Here is a 25,153-nt window from a genome sequence, read left to right as displayed (position 1 = left end):
AAAAGATGATATAATGCGTATTTAATGATACAACTGATTACAAAACCGTGGGAGTGTGGATAATAAAGGTCATTGAAACAGAAATAATTTATCTGTATACCTAAACTTTCCACCTTTATTTTATACTTGAGAACCTTCCCAACAATCATACGAGTATATGTAATATTTCTATCGTGCGCTGCACTTCCTCTCTCGTTTGGCAAGACCCATTATTAGCCTTCCCCCTCGCATACATGTAATCACAATTACAGTTATCTTTTTGCAAAAACTCACCTTGTATTTCGAAAGAGACGAAACACGAACAATGTTCACACAAAATTCCCGTTTTGTGGGCAGCAACGTTGTCGCTACGAGCAGCAGCTGATTGAATGGCGAGGGCGAAACGTAGACAAACAGAAATCAAATATTAAAACACACTACTTTTTGTATTTTGCACAAACAAACAAACAAACAAAAACAACAGCAGCAGCAAACAACAACAGTACGAGCGGGATGCAAATTAAAAATGCAATGCGATAGAAACAGCAACAAGAAACGAAAGAAATCTGGATCGCCGAAGCGTTGATGCCCTTGCAAAACTATTGTTCCTCTCGTAGTGAATAATTTCCATCGAAAAAGAGAGGCAGACAAACAGAGCCGTTTGTTTCATGAATTTTGTATACTCAATAGACCAGGAAATGCCTCCTTCTTTCAGATGTGCAAACTGTTAATCAAAATAGGTGTACTGTTTCTGCAAGGGCAGCGACTACGTCAGTGGGCAGGCAGTCCCCGTTCGACTTCTCAATGAGCATAAAAATCGAACTAGGTGGCAGCGCTGATTCTGCTCTCTCTCTCTCGCTCTTTCCCCTTTGGGCGTCGTATGTACGCTTTGTTGTTGTTTTTGCATAGTATTTTAGTCACATTTTGTTGTGTTCAAAAAAAGTTAGATTGTTGTTGATAAAAATTTCAACAATTGCCAAAATATAAGATTTCGGCCACACGCTTCTCTTGCTGCCGTTGTTGTTGTTGCTGGGTTTTCCACTTCCACTTTGCGTTTCGTGCGGGGAGAGAGAGGGAGAGGCTGGCAGAATGAATGAAAGAGAGTGAGTGTGTGAGTGAGAGAGTGGCAGATGAACACCCTGCGTCCCCCCCTGCAACGAAAACGCAATTTGGTTTTTCCTGCTTCGCACTTGTTAAAATTTTCGGGCCAAACTCATTTGCATAGTATAGAATTCTAGGCTCGTTTCAGATGTCAGCACTTTAATTAACATTTTTCTGGTGAAAAGGCTCGGCCCAACACCAACGCACGGACACACTGAGACACAAAAACACACGCACGTAAAACGACGCCGTGCTGCGACGCTGGATTCAGCTGCTTCTTACCAAAAAGGCCACAAAACCCCGGACTCGCTGGGCTTTCTTATGTTTTTGTCACTGTATTTGATTTCACTTGGCTCTTGTTTGATTGTTTAATTGGCCACAGAAACGATTTATTCATGTGCCACCCACGCACGCCCGACGACCAAGTTGGGGAATGTTCATACGTTTTATTTGTTGCAATATCTTAAAATGTTTTGCGGGAAACATCAACTTCCGTAAAAAATTCGACACTGCTTCGTCGTTTCTTCGGTCGCGGGGGAAATTTTAGTGAGAGAAAAATTTGCGTTTCCACCAGAAAGATACCGTCCGACCCTCCGAAATATACCGACATATACCGTCTCGTTTTAAAAATATACCGTAAATATACTGACGAAGTCAAGTTCTGTTATACATATTACTCGTTTTTGATATTCCGTCGATTATTACTAGCTATATAGAACATTTAGCCATGCCCACATAATTTTATACAATTGATGAATCAATTTTCTATTTAACTGGTATAATCTTAATACTTGCTTTTATTTTATTTTGCGTAAAAAGAGGTTTTAGCGAAATAAGTCAAACAAAGGACAAGTAGCGAAAAAGGTCAATCAAAACAGGCGAAAACGGAAATTGCTCAATTTTGATATTCCATTGAATAATGCTGACTAACTAAATCTCTCAGCACGGCCCACATAGTTTTATCCCATTTTCTACAAGATTGGATATTTTTTAATCCTTGCTTTTATTGTATTTATTGTAAAAAATAGGTTTAAACGAAAAAGTTCAACAAAAAAAGAAGCCGTAGTAATTTTATTTGTTAATTTGTTAATTTGTTAATTTTATATGAGAGTATAAATATTGATATGAAGATAAAACGTAACTAATAAAAACCTTTTCTCAAATTGACATTTTTTAGACATATTCATGTATATGATGAGTGATGAGTATTTGATCTCGATCCTGATACCTATTCTTGGTCTCTGCAAGAAGACAATAAGCTTAAAAATATCGTTGATGTATTTAAAATAAATAACATTAAATAATATTGAATAATATTAAAATATATTGAAAATAAATTGTTTTTGCCTGGGATGACAAACATATTCACAATTCTATAACATCCATTTCCCCCAGGGTATGTGTGCATGGAATGGGACTCATTGTTGTCAACCGGTTATTACAGATTCTACCCGATTCAAATAAATACCAAAATATACGGTCTCATTTTCAAAATATACCGAGTGGTGCGCGCCAAATCTAACTTTTTTGAATGTGAGCGACAAGGATTTAAATGTTGTCAACCGGGCCATTACCGATTCAACAAATACGACGATTCCCTCAATTTTGATCTTCCGTCGAATATCAGCTATATAGAACAGTTAGCCATGCCCACATAATTTTATCCCATTGATGAATAAATTTTCTACAAGATTGGATAAATTTTAATCCTTGCTTTTATTGTATTTATTGTAAATAGTTCAACAAAAAAAACAGTCGCTATGTTGCGTGTAAGCCCTAGTCTAGGCCTTTGTATACCTAAAGGGGCCTAGGGGGCGGAGGCGTTGTTGGCAACGCAGTTGGCGAGGAGTCGTAGCTTCTATCATGGCGAACAACCAGCAAATCGTCCGTGCTCATTTCACCCTCTTACACATACTTTTAGGGCTTTAAAATCTACTGGCTACTCTTCCGATTTCAGCGCTTATATTGATTGATTGGCGTTATCTAACGTTATAGCATCTGCGTGGAAGGTTTCCGGGTGATAATTGCGTTTACTTTTTATCGCCAAGGCCACCAGAGCCATTCGAATACATTGAAGACTAAAGACTGAGACTAAAACTACTAAGCACAAACAATTTATTAATAATATAATATAATAATATAATTCTAATAATATAATAATAATATAATAAAATAATGGAGTAATATTGAAGTCCGATTTTAGTCCTGGAACTTTTCGCACATTTGGCAAAGCAGTTCCAGATTTCTGTGGAAGAGACATTAGAGATCATATTAGATTTGTTAGAATGTTAGAAAAAGATAGATAGACTTACAATGCTCTTTTGGAAAAATCGCATGTGCTGCATATCAGTTGGGTGCACTTATTGCACGATGCACTGCATTTTGTGCAGGTGAACTCCGCGCAGGTGCTGCATGTAAGTTTGTCTGCATGGCAGCAGAGTGTTACAGCAGCGTTGGATGGCGGTATACTTTTAGCCTTAGGCTTCTTTTTTAGCGCATACTGTTTTGATTGTATGTTGTTATAGAAATTTACACGATTTTGACTGCTGGTCCAATTGGAAGTTATTTCATTGGGAAATAACTCGGTTATTTCGTCAACAAGTTGGCGAGACTTTGACATGGATAACTTTACATTTTGTTCAGAATAAAACGCCGTTATAGCTTTTCTGATTAACTTCCTGTCTCCAGGCGTCAAAGGCTCCTTTTTCACTTTTTTTAAAACGGATGTACATTTTGATTTTAGGAGAATCCCGTAAACGTTTATAATCAACTCCACCGTCCGCACTGACGACACGCTGGCTACGTCGTGCCTTGGGGTTACGATACCACTCCATTCTCCTATTTCGGAATCTGAGCCAGAGTCGTCTTTTGGTGGCGGTTTAGGTGTGGGAGGCATTCTTTCGATATAATGATCTGGACTTATGGAGGGAGTTTGTGGAGGCGGACTATTAGGCTTTGGTGAAAAATTATTTGGCTTCGGCGGAAAATTTGGTGGCTTTGGCGGACAATTTGGTGGCTTTGCTGGAAAATTTGGAGGCTTTGGTGGACTTTCGTGTTCGTGTTCATACGTTTCCTTCTTTCTTTTTGCATCTCCTTCTTCCTTTGTAGTCCACTCCCAAATTGTGCATGTTACTTTCATCTTGGTGGCGCAAAGGTAAGCGAAGAAACAAGTTGATAGTGGGGTCACTTTACACGATAGCTGTAAGCTAAACACAAACACACCCACGCTTTCAAAAGAGGCCGGCCGCCAGCTATTCCTGCGATTTTGGATAAACAATTCAACTCTATTCACAAACTGCGAGAAGACCTGCCTCCTTACCTGCTTTTCAATTGTGCCGTTAGCCTATCGAAGTGAGTGTTATTTGATAATTTGTTTAAAATCTAACTTGGGACGCCACCAATAATGTCCCGTTAACGGCTGTTTCTGGACACATATGTGTCCGTCCCATTTGTGTTTTCTAGTGATCTGTGCGCGGTAAAGCCGCAAAGCTTTTCCTCCCACGCTGTCGCTGGTGGCTAGCTCTTTCTCCGGCTCGCGCCCATCGTACTCGAAAGGATGGCACTCGACGAAGATGTGATGGCGTCCTTCACCACCACCCATATAGCTTGGTATATAGGGCAGCATACATAAATTTACCGGATTTTCTTTTCAGATCCTGCCATTTCAATTCTTTTAAGTCCGTTGTCACTATGTACTGTAGCTTCAAACAAATTATACATTCCTTCAACGCGGTAAAACCGTTGAACCAACCGCTAGTAGTGATTAAAAGAGCCATTCGGCATGTCGAGCGACCAGGGCACGTCGAAGAGCTCAAACGTGGAAAAATAGACCTACTATCAAACCTTTCGGTTTTTACTGGTCAGCCATTTGTACTCATCTTCGATGAGTACCACATCCCACTGCTCTTGACTGTATTTCCACCACGCTGGAAAGTGCTAGCAATAGCTGGCTTCAAAGTGGACGGAACTAGCTTCCGTTTCATTTACTTGCGTGTGGTGCCCATAGCTCAAGCACTTCCGATTGATGGTGCCCGTTCTAAACTGGGCTTAAAAAAAATAAACGCGGCCTTAAGTATCGTCCTGCAAAGGACTGTGGATATGGGCCTAGCAGACAACCTAATGGCTGTTGTCTGCGATGGTTGCCCAGCCAATGGGCTAGCCGTCTCAAATGCCAATTGGAACTTTCCAGCTTTGTGGGATTTCCCCCATCTAGATAGGATTTTTTACAACAGCAAAAAAGCGCCCTTCTCCGATATCATTCTTAGAAATTTATACAATTCGAGCTTCACGCCAACGAATTGGAGGGACGTCTTTGATAATTTGCCAGATTATCACCCAATAGTCCCCACGGAGTATCATGATTATTATACAACAGAGCTATTCAACATCAGATTGATGGTTGACAAATTTTTTTTGGTTCCGCGCGCAAGCCCATTGTAGCTAAGGGACATAAATTCCAATAAGCTCGAAGCAATGGGTTTCATCATTAAAAGGCTTGCGGCGGACATTGTAGATTATGCATCCCACATTAGCCAGCCTAATGAATTTCAAGAGGATGCACTCTATTTTATAGCCCGCTTAGTCGGCACTCTAGCTCTATTAGCTCAAGGAACCGCGTAGAAAATCTCTTTTTCAAAGTTTTACTTAATTTGCAAGTTGGCTGGAAGCCCTAGGTCCTGTCGAAGTACAAATTCGACGATTAATATTACATTTATTGTTAATAACTTCATACTTTCAGACACCCCGACGATCGATGCCCCGCCCTAAAAGTAAATATAGTGGATTAGGCCTATTGGGGATACCACTTAAAAAAAAACGCGCCAAAAACTCGACCTCTTGGGTGGTTGTGGAATGAGTTTATTACCATAAATAAATAAATCCGGTCCCGCAAGATTGCTGAAAGCGTTGGCCAGCTCAACCTTTAACTGAGCTCCGACGTAGCTCTATCTGGTCCGACGTACACGGATCCCCATGCCTCTCCGACCATACTCCGCTAAAAACTTGACTGCTGTTTCGTTAACGGGATAGCCAGATGCTAGCAACTTCGCCATAAAAGCAGGATTTGCCTCAGGGAATATATGTAGAAGGCTTGACTTCTTCCGTGCTTATTTGTTTCGGTTTTGTTTCCTTGTCCGCGTACTTTGCAAAGGCGTAGAAGGTTACCGGAGAAAATAACTTTCCCAATCTGTCAATGGTCGAGAATTAGCCAAAAATGTGTCATACAATTGGTGGTACTTATACTTACTTTGCCTATTCATGCTGAAACTCTTCGGGCGAATCATCCTCTTCCGCTTTTGGCAACTTGTCCTTCGTTCGTTGGGGACAAGCGCGTACCTTAAACTGGTGTCGCCTTCGGACCTTGGGTCCTTGTAGAAGGCATTGTGGTAGTAGTAGCCTGGCATACTCATCCATAGTCTTTCGCTCCATCTTCATCCGCAGCTTGGTCGCGGCATATGCCACCTCATATGGCATAGCCGGCAGGTTCTCTATTGCATTTTTAAAGTCTTTAATTTCTAAGCGGTCTAGCGGTCTTAAGTCTAGTTACTTAATTTCTTCGATGGAGCCATTAAAGCTCGATTTTTGGTTCGGTGCGCGAAAATATCCGAGGCACGGCCATCGCAGAGCAGGGCGGCCGATGCAAAGCTGTGGGAAGGTGGAGTAGAATATTGTTAGTTTAAGAATTTGGGCAGATATCGTGTCTTTCCACTCACCTGGTTGATGGGACACTGAAAGTCTCCTGGCCGCTTGCAGCAGTCGGCCTCATCGTGGACATTGTCACAGTTGTCACTGGTGGTACCATCGCAGATCAGAGTCTTGTCTCTGCCCTCGGTTGACTGTCAGCTGAACTGCTCCGCCGGGCAGTCCTTTCGTCACAGCGCCAGAAGGCGGATATACTGTCGTTCTTTATGTCACTACTCCCGCCACTTAAAATTATCTGTCCGGATAGACGCCGTAGTTCTCCTTGCCCTCCAGTAGCATCAGAGCATCAGAATCTGGCACGAGCATACGTCGTGAATACTGCGTGTCATACCCCGCTGGCCATGCAGATGTGGAAACACTTTGTGCGACTGTGCAGACAGGTGTGATTGCGCTCCTCTCCAGTCCGGTCTTATCGTCCGACACAAATCTCCCGAAGGCAGAGACCAGCGAGATGTGCATGGAAGCACGGATTTTTCTGTAAAGGGGGAACAGGAGATTACAAAGGTCCAAAGGTGTCCAAATATTGGTTGCTTACTAACATCGATACGCATGGGATATCGGACTGTTCGTGTAAGACCAGAGTCGTGACTTCTTCCAGGTCCACATGCTCATTGCCATCGACTCGGGCCCGAATGATGGCCTGATGGCTGCTGATATCTGTCCAGAAGAGCAGACGCTTCGAGGCTTCGGCGAGTTCGCCCAGGAAGCTATAAGAGGCAACGTTTTAGAACACAGCTGAATAGGGAGAGAGAGCTCCACCTGGGCACGGATAATCTTGCCGGACACCGGCAGCAGCTAATTCGGGCAGTCCGTCGTAGCTGGGAGGGATGCAGGCCACGTCCTTAGCGAGGCTGCGGCTCTGGCCAGTCTTGATCAAAGTCCCCGGTGCTCCAGTCGCTCCAGTAGTCCTAGCCATCCAGTAGAGGAATGTGAGCTCCCGGTTATGGTTGCAGCTCGGATTCGTCCATCGTGGCGCGGCTTATGGAGTCCGAGGCGACTCTGTTCAAGTACATGCACCCGCGACGCGTCTCGAGGACGAGGGAACGCGGCTTCTCCACCCCCCTTCCACAAAGCACGACGGCTGCCATCCACGCGGGTGATCTCGATGAGATGAGCCTCCGCATCGGACCGACGCGAGAACATGCCCCATTCCACACGTTTTTCCATCGCACCAGACGCCAGAATCCTGAAGAACCCGGTGTCCAGATGCCGTCCAGGGTCTGTTCTTTTTCCTCCTTTTTCAATTGTTTTCCTATGAAATTCGTCTTCTGGTGGCTGAGGCAGGGAGTAGTGGGCCACAACTGCGCCAAAGGGCGCCGCTGGTCGTTTCGGCATCGCTGCAGACTCTGTGGCTCGACTTTAACTGTAAATGCGAAGAAGGTGGAAAGCACGGAATAGCCGTGGAACAGCGGCGGTTTTTGGGAGTGCCCTGTGACATCAGGACTTACTGTCATTTGAAGCCACTGTAGGCAGACGCACAAAGCACTTATGTTCACACAACAGTAGCATAAACAAACGAGTATCATTCCAATTGCTCAATTCTTTATTCCGACGAATATTACTAGCTATATAGAACATATAGCCATGCCCACATAATTTTATACGATTGCTGAATCAATTTTCTACAAGATTGGATAGTTTTTTATCCTTGCTTTTATTGTATTTATTGTAATCAGGGTTAAACGAAAAAGTCCAACCAAAAAAGAATCGCAATGTTGCTGGTATTTGAAGACGTGATGCGTGTATAGCCTTTGTACACCCTATTTCGCTAATTTTATATGAAGATCAAACGTAATTTATTAAGACCTTTTCTCAAATTGATATGTTTTTAACTTATTCATGTGGCTTATTAGTATCTTGTATATATTTATCTCGATCCTGAGCCTTGGAAGACAAACGTATTCACAATTCTATAACATCCATTTGCCACAGGGTATGTGTGCATGGAATTAGCAACATTTGTGCATGGAGTTAGCAACATTTGTGTATGGAATGGGACTCATTGTTGCAATAGCGAAACTGCGGCGAATCGGGTATTGCCTATATTTCAAGCTATATAGATTTGCCCACTTGGCTTTATCCCATAGATAAATGCATTTTCTACAAGATTGCTTCTTTTAATTACCTTTATGTATTTTATTTTGACCAAAAAACGGTTTTCAAGTAAATGTTGCCGCAACTTTTGTGTATGGAATGCGCAACATTTGTGTATGGAATGAGACTCATTGTTGCTAAAGCGAACTGCGGCGAATTGCGGCGAATTCAAATTTTCTCATATTCTTTGTTCCGTTGAATAATACTATCTATATGGAATATTTAGCCATGCCCACTCAATTTTGCACGATTGATGAATCAATTCTATATTTGATTGGCCTATTCAAAAAACTTGCATTTATTGGGTTTTTATATAAAATTGAAAATGAAATTAATAGATGACAAAAATACCATTTAGCACTAAAAAACACCACATGGGAGCGCGGCGAAAACCAGTTTCTACAGTATATACGGTCTCACTTGAAAAATATACCGAGTGGTGCGCGCCAAATCGAACGTTTTGAATGTGAGCGACAAGGACTTAAATGTTGTCAACCGGGCCTTTATCTATGCCCACATAATTTTTTACGATTAATGAATCAATTTTCTACACAATTGGTTAGTTTTTAGTCCTTGCTTTTATTGTATTTTGACTACAGCAAGGATTAAACAAAAAAAGTCAACAAAAAAACAGGGGAAAAATGACATTGTGGCGGGGAAAAGTCCCTCCACGAAGAGAGGATTTCCCATCACAAAACAGAGAGCAAGTCCCACAAAAGTCCCTATTCAATTTATGTATTATACCTTCATCTCGATTTAGTCTTCAAAATATATTTAAAGGTATATAACGTATATATATTTCGGACTCATGCTGCTAAAAACATGTTGCAATGAATGTGCGATAAGTGCGATACAATCTATCGCACATTTTTATCGAACGTGTTGCGACAAAAAGACGCCAGGTGGCACTGTACAATTATTTTTAAAATTTCAGGCCCTCTATCGGGCCTGTCACTTATCACTTGCCTCCCAGAGTGTCAGAGGTCCCAAAAGTCAAGTTCCTGGGGCTGGTGATGTTTGTGAGTAATAATATGTACTTCTTGTCGATCAGAAGGCGGCACTCTAGTTCTTATTTAATTTCGTACCCACAAAATAGATTTAAATAATATTATATTTCGATATTTAAATAAATATTCGTTTTACAGTACTGATTAGACAGAGCCATTTACCAACACTCGACAAGAGACCACTAAAATCGACTTGAAACGCTTTAAAAACGCTTATTTTAAATAGAAATGAATAGAAAACTAATGTTAAGTGCCTTGAGAGCAGTACGAGTGAGTACCTCCAACAAATGGCAAGTGCCCGCCTTGACGACAGTGCGACAATACGGTAAGTAACAGCAAACACTTTTGGACCATGCATTCTACCGAAATATTTCATAACAGAGCCGGCAATGGCAATCTTTCTTTGCAGCTGCGCCGCCAAAAAGATTCTACAAGAAGACCTCTGTGCTGTACACTGATGGTGGCTACGAGGTGGTGCTGGATCACAGGAAACTAAAGACACCAAAGGGCGCTCCCTTCACCGTCAAGAGCGAACCGCTGGCCATTGCCGTGGCCACGGAATTCGACAGCCAAAGGGATCACATCGAGCGGTCGCGCATGCACCTGTCGGCCCTGTGCTTCACGGCCATCGATAATCCCAATAATCTGAACAAACTGGATATGGTCAACTATCTCTTAAACTATATGCCCACCGATACGGTGCTCTTTCAATATGATGTAAGATTCAGGCAGAGCATTCCAAGAATATAGCTAACATTTGACTGCTTGCAGGATGAGCGAGATCTTAAGGAACTGCAGAAAAACGAATGGGATCCAGTGATTGAGTGGTTCAATCAGCGCTTCGAGACGAATCTACAGAAAACCATGAACATAACACCGCCGACAATTACCGATGAGGATCGAGTGAAGGTGGCCAAACATTTCCAATCCTACAGCTTGGACACACTGCATGGTAAGCAGTGCCCCCTGCAAACATTGTATTCTATATGCATTGAAATATCTTCTTTCCCTTAGGCTTCGTATATGCTGTGGATACGTTGAAATCCATTATTTTGGCCTGTGCTGTCATAGAGCAGATGCTGCCCGTGGAAAAGGCAGTGGCACTGTCCCGGCTGGAGGAGGAGTATCAGATCAAGTTCTGGGGACGCGTCGAATGGTCCCACGATCTGAGCCAACAGGAACTGCAGGCGCGTCTGGCCGCATCAGTCCTCTTTATACAGCTCAATTGTTCCGAGAACTTTGTTAAAGAAAAGCTGATACTGTAAAGCAGAGCTGAAGTAAAAACTAGTAGTAACCCTGTATTTATAATTCTCATTATTTCGATAACCAGCAAGGCCCAAATTTGTAAATTCATTCGTCCCGTTTTCTGTCTGATTTGTGGAATGTGCCTAGAAACTCACACACACATGGCGGTCTCCAATCACCGCCTTCATCCCAGCGATGAGGAATATGAAGAGTATAGCCATATGTTGAGAGGCATCAAAACCACCGATGATCTCCACAGGACCTATAAACCCGAGGAAATACCTCCGAAACCAACTTCCATCTTGAGAAACAGACAAACCGAAGTTTCTTTCAATCAAAACGATGACAAAGCTGCTGCAGAATGTAATCACAACACTGGCAAACACATAAAGTTGCAGCCTGTCGACGTTAGCACAATCATAGGACCAAGCTATAGTATATTGGATTTAACTTTAAACTGGGAACTGAGACGAGATGTAGGTTCTACAACAACCATCAAAGCCGTTCAGGAGCTCTACTCCTGTAAGAGATCCTTAAGCAGCTCAAGCCTCGAGGAAAGCCCACAAACGGGTGTGGCGAATGATAAACGCATTGCCTCCGGGCGAAGTAACTGGTTAAAATGTAGTAAATATTCGAATAGCGAGTGCAAGGAGAATAAGTGCAAAGGTGAGTAGAACAATGATAGTAGATCTAAAGTACACCCTATTAAACACCTCCAATAGCTGCTTGTAAGCGCAAAAAGGCATGTTATGCCACCGTTAGCTATGCGGACCCAGAGCAAAGCTATGCCGAATCAGAACGAAACCAGTACTATCCCGAGTCGCAACAAAGCCAGGTCTATCCTCAGTCGGAACAAAGCCAGGTCTATCCCCAGTCGGAACAAAGCCAGGTCTATCCCCAGTCGCAACAAAGCCAGGTCTATCCTCAGTCGGAACAAAGCCAGGTCTACCCCAAGTCGGAGCAAAGCCAGGTCTACCCCGAGTCGGAACAAAGCCAAGTCTATGCTAAAGAGGAAAAAAGCTGTAGCTTTCACGAATCGAAACCAAACCATGGCTCCCCCAAATTGAAACAAAATCCTGTCTATCCCGAATCGCAAGAAAACTCTTACTACCCCGAGTCGGAAGCATGTCATAGGTCGCCCAATCGTGTGTCACCAAAGCAAGGCTCATCCAAATTCCAGCAAAATTCAGTCTATTCCGAATCCAAGCAAAGCCGTTGCTCTGCCGAATCGGACAGAAAAACTGACCATTACAACATGAAAAGTACTTCAACATTCAACACAAGCAATGGCACTGATTATACCGATGAATCATGCCTCAGAACTCAGGCTTATGATCGCCATGCCCAATCTCCACGGTGCGAAAGTTCACGGGACTCCCATAAGTTTGAGGAAGAGCAGCGGATGACAGATTGCAGTAGGCAATCTCATAAGAGGGGTACAGACGCTGCTAGTCATTTAGGGTCTTCGAATTATTCCTGCCCATCCCCCTGCCCCATTCCACTTGTTCCCAGGACGAATAGCAGCTGTCACGGTGCACCAACGAATGAAAATTCTTTGCATGGAGACGCCATGGAGAGTTGCGGAACAGCAAAGACCAGAGGCATGAAGAGGCCTGCAAATTCTTGCAGTGGTTCTTCCATGTCTGGCACTCCCTCCGCGGCATGCTCGTTGGATGACGGTCAAAATGAAAACTCTGCCTGCAACTGTGTGGATATTGAGAGCTTCCTCGCAAATTGCAAGAAACACCCGGCACAATGCTGCGATCCATGTGAGGGCTGCTGTCCCGTATTCTCACCTCCTTACATGAGACCCTGCGCACCTTCTTGCAGCCCCCCAGAGCCCCCCTGCATCAGCAACGAATGCTTCTGCATGGGCTATGTGCATGATATGCTGGAGGATCGATCCGTCTACGCTGTATCCTATCGGCCGGTTATGTGTTGCGGCAACAATTTCAAACATTCTTCCAATGGGAATAGTTGCCTCTGCTCAGACCTGCCGCTGGGCGGTGGTTGCGGACCCTGCAGCAATGTCTGTCCCCCCAGTCCATGTTGCTTTTCAGCGGAATCGCCCTCATGCTGCGGTGCCTCTTGTCCGGGTGTCTGTCCACCCGCTTGCGGCGGTTGTCCGGTAAGCTGCTTGTATCCACTGGCACGACTCAGGTGAGCAAATCGACAATGATTTTTGAACTCCTTTTAATATGAAAATAACTCTCCTTAGTCCGGGCTATTGTAACTCCTATCCCTGTGGTGGATGCAATGCATATTGCATTTAACAGGCATCGCTTCATGGCTCTCTAGAGTCCAGATTGTGGCAGCGAATCCCCTCTTGTTATGGAAAGATATAGAATACCTATGGCAATGAAAGCGTTTTATAGATACTTAGACTTAAACGGAAATAATGGTACACACGTCCGGGAATATAATGCCGTTTATATCAATGTTGTTTCGGATATGGATTCCATGTAGGCGTTCCTCATTATCTTGAGGGAAGAGTGCTCCCAGGAAACAAAGTCTTAGTTTTCCTAGAGGCATTCTTTGCATACATACTTTCCATCGCCGGACTGTCTCCAGTCTTCCTTGTCCGAAAAATCATGGGCCATCTCCTGCTACTTCCAGGCAATTCAAGATTTACATCCTACAGCAGAGTTCAACATGTAAATATCCCATTTCTACCGCATAATAAATTCACAAATAACAAATCTCACATTTACACGATTTAATTGTCGCACTTTTTGTAGTGTGATCGTTTGTTTTTTTTTTTGTTTTTTATTACAAAATATTGCATTGACAATTTACGCTTAATTGTTGTTGGTTTTGTTCCATTCTTGAATTTCCATTGTGTTCCATTCAAAACAGAGTATGAAATGATATATTTACTATGGGATGAGTTAATGGATATAGCAAAAACGAAACATCAGACACACAAGTAAAACTCTGCTTAATTTATGCTTAATTTTGAGCACACTTTTCACTAGTTAAGCGGAATACTTAAGTAGAAAAATATCTGTCATCGTATCAGAACGCTCCTAAATCCGCCCTTCCTGTTTTTGTGGATTTTGTTTGAGTTTGTTTTTGCTAGTGGAAATTACAAATTAAATTTGATTTGATTTTTCGCTTAAATAATTGCATTTAACTATGGGTAAACATTGTATTGATATTTAGTTGGAGCATTTCTTTCATTATTAAATTAACATTTAACTATTTTTTGTAGTTTTTTAGTTTTTGTTTACATTTACGGACAGCAGCAGGAAACAAGGGCAGAAGATCTGTTTTTTTCACCATTTTTCTAAGGGAAATGTAATCGTGATTTTCGATTAAATGAAATTTCTTTTGGAATAACAATTTGGGATTTTTGTTTAAATTAAAATTAATTAAAGTCAGTAAAAAGTAGAATCTCCATGGAAAACAATTTCTGGAGGTTTTACGATTAATAAGTTATTAAAAATCATACAAAAAAGATATGAACAAATTTTTGATATAGCAAAATCGTAATCAAGTTTATCCCCTTCTTCAGGCTTCTTCTGCCCTTGACTTTTAAGTATGTAGTTTTACGGATTGGTTCGCTCTTTTCTCTTCTTCTTCTGGTAGACATTAAATTGGAATTACATTGGTTTCTCCTGTTCTGTTCTTTTGTTTTGTTTTTTTTTTCTGGTGGGTTGGGGGTCTGGAAGTACTTTTACAGTTAACATACACACACGCACACACATAGACATATATGTACATACATATGCCGGGAGGGGCTATACATATATCTAACTAGCTAAGATATATGCAAAAATAATTAATTAATGTAGTTTTTTTTATCGCTTTTATATATGTTTTAAATCCTGTTGCAGGATTTGCTTCAGCTATTTAAGTAAGGATTACACAAATAATAATAATAGCTATTAATTAATGGAGAAACTAATGCAGAATTATAATGGAAAATATAAATTTGATTTATGTAGTTATGGGGGAGGGGGGGGTAGGGGGGCAGGGCCGTTTGTGTGTTGATTTTTTTATGCAACATATAGCATCACTGGAATAGTCTGTTTGCCAAGCTGCAGGCCGGGCTGCGGCATGGCATTTTTCGAGTGGTCTTTTCATCTTCAAGTATGTATATAGTTTTGCGGCCATATCTGGCTGCAGACATATGTTTATGACATATATCCAAATATATATATATATATATATGTATATACCAATAGTTTATAAGTAGACATGTGTGAAATTGCACTAAAACTAAATGCTACAACATTTAAAAATTGGACATCCAAATGGATGGACTCCATTTACATACAAATAGAGATATACATATATACTCGTACTATATATATATTTATCGAAAATTCTAGCAGCTCTCCTTCTATCAAACCAAATCGGTTTTGGCATTTTTTTGTTTTGTTTTTTTTTTGTTCATTTATAAAATAGTTTTATATAAGGTTTTATGTATGTATAAAAAAAGTCGCTAGCTGCTTAAACTAAATTTAATTTGATTTTGCATTTGTTGTTTCTGCCTTTTTTGTTTTTTTTGTTTTGTTTATACGTAGTAATTTTTTAAATAAATTTTCTTAGTCTTTTCATTTTCCATTGTGTGCTTTAGTTTACTCTATACATAAGTCATCGGTATATATATCATTCATATATAGCGAAAAACGTTATATAATTGTTTCTTTTCTTCTTACTGGAAACTCAAAAGCCAGCAACAGACAGGGCAACGCGCGCGGGGCGGTCCTCCCGCCCTTCCAGCACATGGCATTCATCAAACGAGTATATCAAAATATGTATAGTTCGTGTATAAAAATTTGGCAATTTTTGCGCATAGTTTCGGGTCAATGCTTGGGAGGGGTCGCGGATCGGATCCCGTCTGCGGCGACGACTGCTGTTGCGGCTTTGGGTTTTTAGGCACATGTTTTCAGAGCTTATAGGTAGAGCACTTAACCCTACAATAGATATATCTAATACTAAATATGTAAAACTTTGTCGCCGTCAACAATTGTCAATGTTCTCCGCGCAACAGCTCCATCAGCAAATTGAAGTCAGCTCCATCGCGTGTCTTGATCGTCAGCATTTCCTTGCCCAGCTGTTCGGAGGGAGTTTCATTAGATCTTTTGTACTTTTAGGGGCATTCCAAGCAAGCACTCACCTGACATGTGCGCTGCAGGTCGGGTATACGCAGCAGCAGCTCTCCAAACTTGGAAGGCGTATCCGGATAGTGGGCCAGCGTATAGGCCTGCAGGCCCTGCAATGCCTTCTCCTGGCACTCCCGCACTTTCACCGCCTCATGCAGCTCTGAGGTGTCTAGATAGTGTATGGGGTATTAGATCAGGGTTTACTTGGACCTCCTCTTGGAGTCTTACCTGACTGCAGCAGCACTATCACCTTCATGGCAACATATTCGTAGCGGTCCACGCGCAGACGCCTCAAATGGTCCGTCAGATTGAGCATGCGTTCGATGCAGGTCTATAAGGAATCAAATTTTATAATGGGGATTACTTTTATGGGTTTAATGTGACCTAAAGAAAAACTACTCATACTGGGAGAAAAGAGGGGATAAAAAGTTAAAAGAGAATTAACAAAAGAAGATGCATTTAAATGATATTTCCTAAGACTTTTAATGATTTCGGAATCATAAAAGGAAACATTAAGAATGAAAACATCCAGAAATTGTGGGAATTTCCATAAGATTTCGTTAATAAGATGAAATGTCCGAAAATAAATAAATTAAACAGATTACTGAATTGAAACTCTGATTGATTGAACAATAGAAAGCAAGAGCATCTCCGTGGGAGCATTTTTTGGATTAAAAGAGCTTTAATTTGGGTATAAAATGAAGCAACACAAAATGTAATTTTTATAATGAATGGTAAATAGTTCGTACTTTAAGAAAATAAAGACTCAAGTACAAGACTGTAACGAGTATGAGAAATTATATTTATACAATGGAAAACCCCACTAAATCTCTCCAAACAGTAATTATTTAGTGATATATTGATTTTATAGTTACAAATGTCAGTAGTGCCTCTGTTTAACTTATTTCTATGACTCATATTTCACGCAGATTATTTATATAGATTTTTTAAGGGGCTTTAGTTTATTTAAAAACCTTTCAAGATATTTTTATACCATAAAATATTCACGAAATGAAATACAACTTCCCGAAAGTAATAGCATAAATTTATTTATTTATAGTAAAACCAAAACACACCTGAAGCCCATTCGTTTTGGCCTGTGATAGTGTTATCTTTCTGCCTTGGGACATCTTTATCTCCCCGGGCGTATCAATCGAACGGAAACAGCAGGAGAAGAGCAACAGTTCGCACCACGAATTGATCAGCAAACAGATTTGATCATCGATCTGAAAAGAGTTATTATAGTGCTCCGATCTATTCCGAAAGTAGACGACAGTTACACACCGAAATGTTCTTAAAGAGCGGCAGACTCTTGCACCATTTGACAATCTTGTAGAGACGATGATCGGCCACATTGCAGAGATGAGCAATCAGATCGGGATTGGCATTCTCCCCGTTGGACGAGAGACCGGCACTGGCCAGCAGTGGGTTGGTCAATTGCTGCTGCTGGTGCTGATGCGGCTGTTGCTGCTGCTGCTGCTGTTGGTGGTTCTGGTGTGCCGTTGAGGCGGCAGACGACGACGATGATGATGAGGAGCTGCCACCAGAGGCAAAGGCGGACAATGGCTGATTGATGCGGGCCAGCTCTGCATCGGTGTACTGCCAAAGATGTTCAACATCCATGATTTCCTGTTGCCAAAAAAAGAGATCCATTAATCGGGGAACATCTAAGGAAAGTCTCCTTGAAAACCCACCTGCAATAGCGTTGGAATACTGCTCGCTCTTAATGTCTTCGCCTCGGATTCCTCTGTTTTGATGGATGCTCCTCCCAGACTGGGACTCGCCGGCAGGGATGTCGACCCTGAAAAGCCATTCATCTGCTGCTGGAGTCTCTGCTGTTGATGCTGGTGCTGATGATGCTGCTGGTGCTGGTGCTGATGATTGGCCACTGAAGCTACCGCAGCGGCTGCCACCGCCTGATCCGGACTCAAGAGCGGACTCAACATCGAATTGGGCAGCGTGTAGGAGCATTGATAGGTGGAGCGACCGCCACGGGTGCGATCCTCGCGTATGGCCTCCAGTTTCATGCCCTTCTGCAGGCACTTCTCGAACCGACAGGCAGGGCACTTTTTGCGCGTGGAAATGCTCACCTGGCAGGGTCCCCCACGGACGCACACGTAGTTCTTGCGATTCTGGACGGTGCGCTTGAAGAAACCCTTGCAGGACTCGCAGGAGAAGATGCCATAGTGGAAGCCACTGATCTTGTCCCCACAGATCGGGCAGGGGGAGTTGATCAGCTGCTGGCGGGAGATCCCGGCCGGGGAGGCGGGCAGCGAGCCCGATCCTAGCGGATCCATGGCACTGGAAGCCGAGTCCATGCTGAGATTTTGTGCCGACTCCTGGCTCGATCCACCCGTTGAGGAGGCCTCCGCTTTGAGCGGCCTGTACAGCATACCATGATGATGCACGCCGTTCCCGTAGCTGCTTCCGGCTCCTCCGTTTCCTGCCGCGGATCCGCTGCCGGGATACATGGATCCCGCCGGTGGGGCATGCCGCGCCTGAATCGGCGAGTGCGTCGGACTGAACTCCGAGCTGTAGCTGTAGCAACTGCTGTGCGAGGCGTCGCTGTTGTTGCGACTCAGCGACGGCGTGTACGGTGCATGCCGCGACGTCAGCGGCGACTGCGACGGTGAGCTGTGGGTGTAGACGGAATGTATGGCAGAGTCGGGACTGGGATTCGCTGGCAGCGGCAGGTGTCCCCCACTGTTCGACTTGTTGCGGGTCGTCAGCAGCGGGGAGTTGTTGTCCCCCAGGGGGGGCTCATACTTGAGATTGATCGGATCGCTCTGGGTGGGCGCCAGCTTCAGTTTCGCGGGACCGTTGCAGCTGGACACCGGATAGGCGTTGCTTCGCGGATGATGCTGCAGCTCTCCGGCAATGTTCTCCAGCTCCGTTTTGATCGGCTGCATCGTGGGGCAGGTGGTGGACGCCGCCTGAATGGGCGTCGACGTGCTGCACACCTCACTCTTGATCACCGTCTCCGTTTCCATCAGCTCTGCCCCTCCTCCGCCACAGCTGCCTCCGTTCTCCTCGGGTTCGCTCAGTTCCCCCTCCCAGGACATGGGTCGGGGTCCGTTCTTATCCGCCGCCCGCCGGCGCACCTTCAGGTTCTCGATATTCGTGAGCTCCGCCTCGGAGTCCGACTCTTCCTCCGCGGTGTGTGGCTGCCCACTGAGGGGTATCCTCAGGCTGCCATGATTATAGTTGGCGATGACCGGCACCAGATTGCCATTCGGCGTGGGAAGCTCCTCTAATTCACATTTAATGTTCGTCACGGACACATTGTGACGCGACGGCGTCGCCGATCCTGTCGTCGTCGTCATCGTCATCGCGCTGCTGTTGCTGCTGCTGGTGCACATGTTCACGGGTAGTTGGTAGCTGCCTGTGCCCCCGATTGGGGCACTCTGCTGCTCGGCCTTAATGCTAGACATATTCGGCATGGCTGCTGCAATTTTAATGGATTTCGGGGGGCGGTTTCCTTCCTTCCGTCCTTCCTTATCAAAATATTCTATGTATCAAAAAGACTTTTGTTTCTCAATTGTGCAATTTGTAAAAATTGGAGAGATGTCGTTGATGCAGTTCCATTGTGTTGTAAAACTGCAAAAATAAAGGAAGAGAATGTTTGTTAATTTATTTATTTTATTTTATAATTAATGATAATTCTAGTTGGTTTATATTTCAGATAATTATCAGAAATCATACAGTTGGGTGCTGTTTTAAATAGCAGAAGAGTTAAATTTACTGAAATGTATTATTTTTGAACAGATTTATAGGAAAATTGTATAATATTATCACGATTTCTCTTTAATTTCAGAAAATTAAACGTTTTTGTCGAGGCACACAAACAAAATTATGGCTATATCGACTCTTTGTAATCTGTACACTCTCCATAATCCATGAGTATTCTTCTAATTTTTATCAATTTAAAGAAAACAACGCAAGTTGAAACAAGTTTTTTAAGTATCAATATTAATAGTTTCAGCGGCTCTGAAATTAAATTTAGATTTAATTGCCTCATAGTTTTGGCAAAACCCCCATTTATGCTAATTAAATAAAAGGTTCTCCAACCTCTTGGCAATGAGTCATTTTCTGACTCTCCGCCCCCCCTCGAGATTTGCTTAGCAACAGGCACAAAGAGATACACTACTTTTTTAGGATCTGTGAATAAACCCCGACGACAACAATAGGGTCAATGCTACCAATTATCCATCCACAGCTATATCCACCCACCCTGAAGCGACCTTGGCCCGAGCCCCGAGCCCCGAGCCAGAGCATCCAACGAACGGGGCCACTTATGTTAATTGAGGTTATGCCGTGGCAGAGCACACGAACACTCTCGTCCACAATCCCGCTATGCGAGCGCTCTCTCTCTCCCTCTCCCTCTCTCTTTCCCTTTTGCGTGTATTCATTCATTTCTTATCAGCAGCTCTCCCTTCTCTCTCTCTCTCTCACCCAACCATTGTTTCGCTCTCTTGTTTGGTCTCCCACTTGAACAATAGCTTAAGCAATACACAACTATGGGCAATGGGCAACGGCCAGCCCAACGAAAAATGTCAACGACCCAACAATGGGAGGGGGGCGATGGATAGGGAAGTGGAGAGCGAGATATGGAGAGGGCGCTGAAGAGCGAGGGAGATGGGAGGGCGACCAAAAAACGAAAGAGGCGCAAAAGCCGATGGAATTATAATAAATTTAAGGTACATTAACCCAACGCCGGTACGCAGCTGGGGGGGGGAGCGATCGGAGAAGTTCTTTGGACATGCTGTATGGCCTGGCAGATGGTGGAGAGGGCCAAGGGCGCGGCAACACCTGGTAACGAAGGGGTGCGGGCGGGTGCCGTACTAAGTGCAGGGGTGTAGGCAAGGGGGATTTTGGAGTTCTTATTTGAAAAAGAATTTCTGCAAAAGCAAAAAGTCCTGAGCATGCGATAAAAAGTCTGCTTTTGGCTGATTAAATCCTCCCTGAAATAAAACATTTGTCCACATTTGTATGCACTTAAAGCCCCTCCCCCTCTCTTAACAATCTGCCTGCATCCCCAACGACAAACCTTTTCAGAGGCGTATACACAATTACCGCTAAAGATGATTTTCAATTTGCACAAGAATCAATAGTTTAAGGAAATTACAGAATCCGTCGAAGAACGAACCCGTACGACCCCTAAATGGGGAAAAAAAATCTTTGTTTAGGCAAGCCATTGCATGCAAAGAAACAGACAGAAACAGACAGCGAAGACAGAAAGAGAGAGCGGCGGCAGAGAGCGAGAGAGAGGGAGAGAGAGACCAAGATGGAGACGGAAACGGTGAGAGAAAGAACGAGTAAGAAACGACGCGCAGAACGGGCAAAGGACGACCTTCAAATAATGTTGAAATTTGTACGCAAACGACCTTGCATACAACAACAACCACGACAACGTCGGCGTCGGCGACAGCAACGGCGACGGCGGAGACGACGACGAAGCAAAACCACGAAGAAGACGACGAAGGCAGCGCACACACATACACAAAGACGCAACACATGCGCGGACAGCAGTCGAACGCCGCGGGGGAGACAAGCCGAAGAGCGGAGAGCGTGCAAAGCATGCGTCAGTTTTTTTTGTTCTTTTTTTACACCCATTGAGAAGGTATAATGTTTTCGAGAAGATTTCGGCAGTACAGAAATGAAGCGATCTAATGGAGAGTATTGTATTCCTACTATTCCTACATACATACAATATCCGAAGTCATTTGAAGAACTTTTGCGGGAACGAAGAATCCAATAGGGTATCAAAAGTTCCATGCTATTCTTCCATTCCGCTGTTTTGTTCTTTTTTTTGGGTTAAGAAAGAAGAACAGAAATAATCATAGGCAGGACAGAGATAGATAGAGAGAGAGAGAGGCACCGAGAGAATTTAGCAGAAAAGAAAATAAACAAAAATTGTTTTATATTAAACTCTCTCTCTCTCTCTCTCTGTCTGGCTATCTTCCTCACTCAAATCAAGAACAATATTGTTCTCAGCTGCAGTTGTGTGGGTGAGAGCGTGTGTGCTCGCAAGAGAGAGAGAGAGAGAGAGAGAGAGAGAGAGAGAGAGCAGAGTGGTCAGCATTTGGTTTATTGCTGATTTTCAAGTTCTTTCTTTTCGGCTGAAATACGCTGGAGGGGGGACTTTGGGAGGGGGCATCGCACCGCACCGCACCGCACTCAAGGGCCGACAAATGCAGCCAAGCGATTTTTGATGATTCCTTTTCCGCCTCTACTCTACTCTTCTTCTCTTCTCCCTTGTATTCGTTCTGTTTCTGGTTTTTGTCTGGATAGAACTGTACCCACACATGCAAATTAAACAATAGCGGTAGCGGATTGTGTTTTTAAAAAGTTTTTATTTTACTTCGAACTTCACTGATATAGATTTAAGTAGAGGGTCACAAAGGAATTCCGGGCAAGGGATTGCGCGATCTTAATATTGAGCTAGACTTTGCGGTGTCGCTGCTGGATCAAGACTGATTTGAACTTTCTGATCTTTGCATCGTTGATCCCTTTCGGGAATCGTTTTTCTATAAACATTTCAATTGATTTCGCCATCCCGAGTATTGGATTTCGTCATCCAAAGAGAGAACTGTAAAAGGCCTAAAGTGCAGGATCTGCAGAAAGCCGGGAGTGAGATTGTTTATGAGAAGCCGGGTGTGGGCAAACATTGGTTTTCCATTTAGGCGAGTGTCAAAGATTGGGGTTGCGGCGGGGGCGCTTGAGATTGTACATCTTAGAAATCAATTAGGCGGAGGCCCAAGATTGAAATTGTTTTCGTTTTGGAAAGCCAAAGATTGTTTACAACTCGTATAAGAGCTCAATGGAATTGGGTACGTTAACTCCCCCCATTCTTAAATGTTTCGTCCCGATACATTTTGAAGTTCTGATAGAGCTCTAATTTCTTCTGACAGTATTTGAATGTTGCTTTCCACTATTTCTTCTGACGGTATTCTTATTGATTTAATAAGTACACATTTGGTTAATTTATAGCCGAAGTAAAATAACATTAACAATATCAAAATGATTAAAAATAATGTTGTTAATGGTAAGGCCGTATTACCTAATGTTATAAGGGGATTTAAAATATTAACATTATCAAAAGAAAATTGCTTATCATTCGATTGTATATAATCGACTAATTCAAAATCGCTATATCTATGATGCGATATATATTTTAGAATTTTACCCTTATCATTTATGTGGGTTATATTATTTATTACAATTGTGTTGTTGAATATAAGGAGATACGATCCTAACAAAGTAGTATTGTCTACGATATTTTTGCCTGAAACTAATATGGCACCATCCTGAATGATGTCTATTTCTTTGTTTTTTTCCCTTTTTTTAGTGCAGTTGGCTTTAAAGCCATTAAGTAAATTGGTGAAACAGGTACTCTTTAAATTTATTTGTGCGTAATTGTTAAAAGTTTCACTTTTAAAATTATTCATTAAATAGTATTTCTCCTTACATTCACAAACTTTTTCACTTATAACTAACATTCCATCATTTTGTGAGATGGCTCTTGCATGGTAAAACTTGCAAATATCTTTAATTTGAGGATATTTTATGTAAATGATTATTAAATCTGCATTTCGAATTATTTTAACCGTTGCAATGTCCAACAGATCAGACAGTTCAACATTATGTTTTTCATGCTTATAAATGTCCTCTATTTCGTTTTTATTTAAAATTTTTGTATTGAAAATGTTTACTTTTAAGAGGGTTATGGTATCAACTAAATTTAGTAGGTCAAAAGTTATTAATTTTAAACGATGCTTTCTCAGTATCGTTTCTTCATTGAAGATGACATTCTTTAATGAATTTGATAGCAATTCAATTTCTTTGAAAAATTTGGAATTTATTACAAATTGTTTATTATTATTTTCAGTTAATTCATTTACTTTATTTTGTATTTTCAAAAAGTCGTCATGATCAGGGCTGCCTGCTATCCATTTCCAAATGGTACCTAATTCATTTATTCCCCTTTCTTTCCGTTTTGGAACTAATTCTGAAATCATTAATTTTAATAGACTTAAGTCCATTGATATTTCCCACTCATCGTCTGAATTAATTGATTTGTTGACATATTTGGATTCTTTATCAATTATCTCTCTATAAAAACTCAAATTAGTAATATGGAAAAGTTCAGCGTATGTTTCATAAGTGTAAACGTCTCTGTCGTCTTTGAGCAATAGATAGTCACTATGCGTATAGTCAATTACTTCCGCAGTCGTCAATATAACAAAAGTCAGTATTAGTATATTCGCATACATTTTCTGGAAAAAATATTTAATATTTGATGTTATCTTTATGTATAATTCTGTTTCTATTGTTGATTATAATTTTATTCGGTCGATTTTCCTTAACTACCTGCTTTTTGTATCGGGATTGTAGTTTATTTCTTTCCCCGAATTTCTTTTCATAGACTACTTCTCCTATTTTATAATCTTTTTCTCTTCTATCTTTGTTATGTATCTTAAGCATTTTGGTCTGAGCTTCCTTAAGTAATATTGGATTATGTTTGTGTTCTATTTTGTTATACAATATGTCATATGGCATTTGATTGGTCGTTGAATGTATCGTCAGGTTATATTTCAGTGCCGCCCTTATTATTATTTCTGAATAATCTGTTAGATTTAGTTCATCCTTGATGCACCGCGCTATTTCTGTTAGTGTGGAATGTACCCTTTCTACCTGACCATTTGAGGTGCTGTGTCTGGGATCAGCATAATAAATAGTTAAGTTACTTCTTTGTATGAATGATCTAAATTGTGCTGAAGTAAAGCTTGGTTCGTTGTCAGTCATTAATGATGTTGCTAACGGAAAGTGTTGTAAAATTTCCATTACCTTATTTTCAATGTTTAATTTACTTTGAATTTCCTTGACCACCAAGTATTTGGAATAAGAATCTATACA

The 25,153-nt window shown here is 42.1% G+C and overlaps 4 protein-coding genes and 2 long non-coding RNA genes across 12 annotated transcripts in view; 2 read left to right on the top strand and 4 right to left on the bottom strand.

The window, feature by feature from the left end:
• Window positions 1–1,589, bottom strand: part of LOC6596594 (protein FAM102A) — a 56,263-nt gene extending 54,674 nt beyond the window's left edge. For all 6 annotated transcript variants that reach the window (XM_026987906.1, XM_026987901.1, XM_026987902.1 and 3 more), the window contains exons 1-2: window positions 1,363–1,589; window positions 274–360 (exon numbers count right to left, since the gene is read on the bottom strand). The gene's annotated coding sequence lies outside the window, so the exon portion shown is untranslated. The remainder of the gene's footprint in view (window positions 1–273; window positions 361–1,362) is intronic.
• A 4,951-nt stretch (window positions 1,590–6,540) lies between these two features.
• On the bottom strand, window positions 6,541–6,810 carry LOC6596592. Its single transcript, XR_003408684.1, has 3 exons — window positions 6,792–6,810; window positions 6,626–6,723; window positions 6,541–6,566 (listed from the first exon to the last, which is right to left on the bottom strand). It is a non-coding gene; the product is annotated as an uncharacterized LOC6596592 (long non-coding RNA).
• Window positions 6,811–10,062: 3,252 nt separating this feature from the next.
• Window positions 10,063–11,182, top strand: LOC6596589 (ATP synthase mitochondrial F1 complex assembly factor 2). Its single transcript, XM_002021668.2, has 4 exons — window positions 10,063–10,206; window positions 10,291–10,598; window positions 10,653–10,833; window positions 10,896–11,182. Exons 1-4 carry the CDS (start codon window positions 10,110–10,112, stop codon window positions 11,144–11,146), a joined length of 837 nt encoding a protein of 278 aa, XP_002021704.1. The 5' UTR covers window positions 10,063–10,109; the 3' UTR covers window positions 11,147–11,182.
• Window positions 11,183–11,226: 44 nt separating this feature from the next.
• Window positions 11,227–13,825, top strand: LOC6596348. Its single transcript, XM_002021667.2, has 3 exons — window positions 11,227–11,792; window positions 11,849–13,286; window positions 13,345–13,825. The coding sequence occupies exons 1-3, from the start codon at window positions 11,264–11,266 to the stop codon at window positions 13,397–13,399; spliced, it is 2,022 nt and encodes a 673-aa protein (XP_002021703.2). The 5' UTR covers window positions 11,227–11,263; the 3' UTR covers window positions 13,400–13,825.
• A 1,819-nt stretch (window positions 13,826–15,644) lies between these two features.
• LOC6596347 (nuclear hormone receptor FTZ-F1 beta) lies at window positions 15,645–19,794 on the bottom strand. The gene is made up of 6 exons (XM_026987854.1): window positions 17,932–19,794; window positions 17,522–17,866; window positions 17,314–17,463; window positions 16,466–16,568; window positions 16,252–16,406; window positions 15,645–16,188 (listed from the first exon to the last, which is right to left on the bottom strand). The coding sequence occupies exons 1-6, from the start codon at window positions 19,675–19,677 to the stop codon at window positions 16,105–16,107; spliced, it is 2,583 nt and encodes an 860-aa protein (XP_026843655.1). The 5' UTR covers window positions 19,678–19,794; the 3' UTR covers window positions 15,645–16,104.
• Window positions 19,795–19,803: 9 nt separating this feature from the next.
• Window positions 19,804–25,153, bottom strand: part of LOC113565544 — a 33,229-nt gene continuing 27,879 nt past the window's right edge. For both annotated transcript variants that reach the window (XR_003408663.1, XR_003408662.1), the window contains exon 3: window positions 19,804–19,834. This is a non-coding gene — a long non-coding RNA (uncharacterized LOC113565544). The remainder of the gene's footprint in view (window positions 19,835–25,153) is intronic.

This window comes from Drosophila persimilis, unplaced genomic scaffold (assembly GCF_003286085.1).
Source record: "Drosophila persimilis strain 14011-0111.01,24,50 unplaced genomic scaffold, DperRS2 tig00000124-arrow-pilon, whole genome shotgun sequence".
Lineage (NCBI taxonomy): Eukaryota > Metazoa > Arthropoda > Insecta > Diptera > Drosophilidae > Drosophila > Drosophila persimilis.
The sequence above is the reverse complement of the archived record's forward strand: the minus strand, read 5'-3'. Positions and strand labels throughout refer to the sequence as shown.

What these genes read in the sequence shown, in the direction of transcription:
- LOC6596589 (XM_002021668.2), top strand. Translation starts at nt 10,110, where the DNA reads ATGAATAGAAAACTAATGTTAAGTGCCTTGAGAGCAGTACGAGTGAGT. An exon ending in GACGACAGTGCGACAATACG is followed by an intron (nt 10,207 to 10,290) that starts GTAAGTAACAGC and finishes CTTTCTTTGCAG; the next exon opens with CTGCGCCGCCAAAAAGATTC. An exon ending in CAGCTTGGACACACTGCATG is followed by an intron (nt 10,834 to 10,895) that starts GTAAGCAGTGCC and finishes TCTTTCCCTTAG; the next exon opens with GCTTCGTATATGCTGTGGAT.
- LOC6596348 (XM_002021667.2), top strand. Translation starts at nt 11,264, where the DNA reads ATGTGCCTAGAAACTCACACACACATGGCGGTCTCCAATCACCGCCTT. An exon ending in CAAGGAGAATAAGTGCAAAG is followed by an intron (nt 11,793 to 11,848) that starts GTGAGTAGAACA and finishes CACCTCCAATAG; the next exon opens with CTGCTTGTAAGCGCAAAAAG. An exon ending in TATCCACTGGCACGACTCAG is followed by an intron (nt 13,287 to 13,344) that starts GTGAGCAAATCG and finishes AACTCTCCTTAG; the next exon opens with TCCGGGCTATTGTAACTCCT.
- LOC6596347 (XM_026987854.1), bottom strand. Translation starts at nt 19,677, where the DNA reads ATGCCGAATATGTCTAGCATTAAGGCCGAGCAGCAGAGTGCCCCAATC. An exon ending in GTATTCCAACGCTATTGCAG is followed by an intron (nt 17,867 to 17,931) that starts GTGGGTTTTCAA and finishes TTTTGGCAACAG; the next exon opens with GAAATCATGGATGTTGAACA. An exon ending in CCAAAACGAATGGGCTTCAG is followed by an intron (nt 16,569 to 17,313) that starts GTGTGTTTTGGT and finishes GATTCCTTATAG; the next exon opens with ACCTGCATCGAACGCATGCT.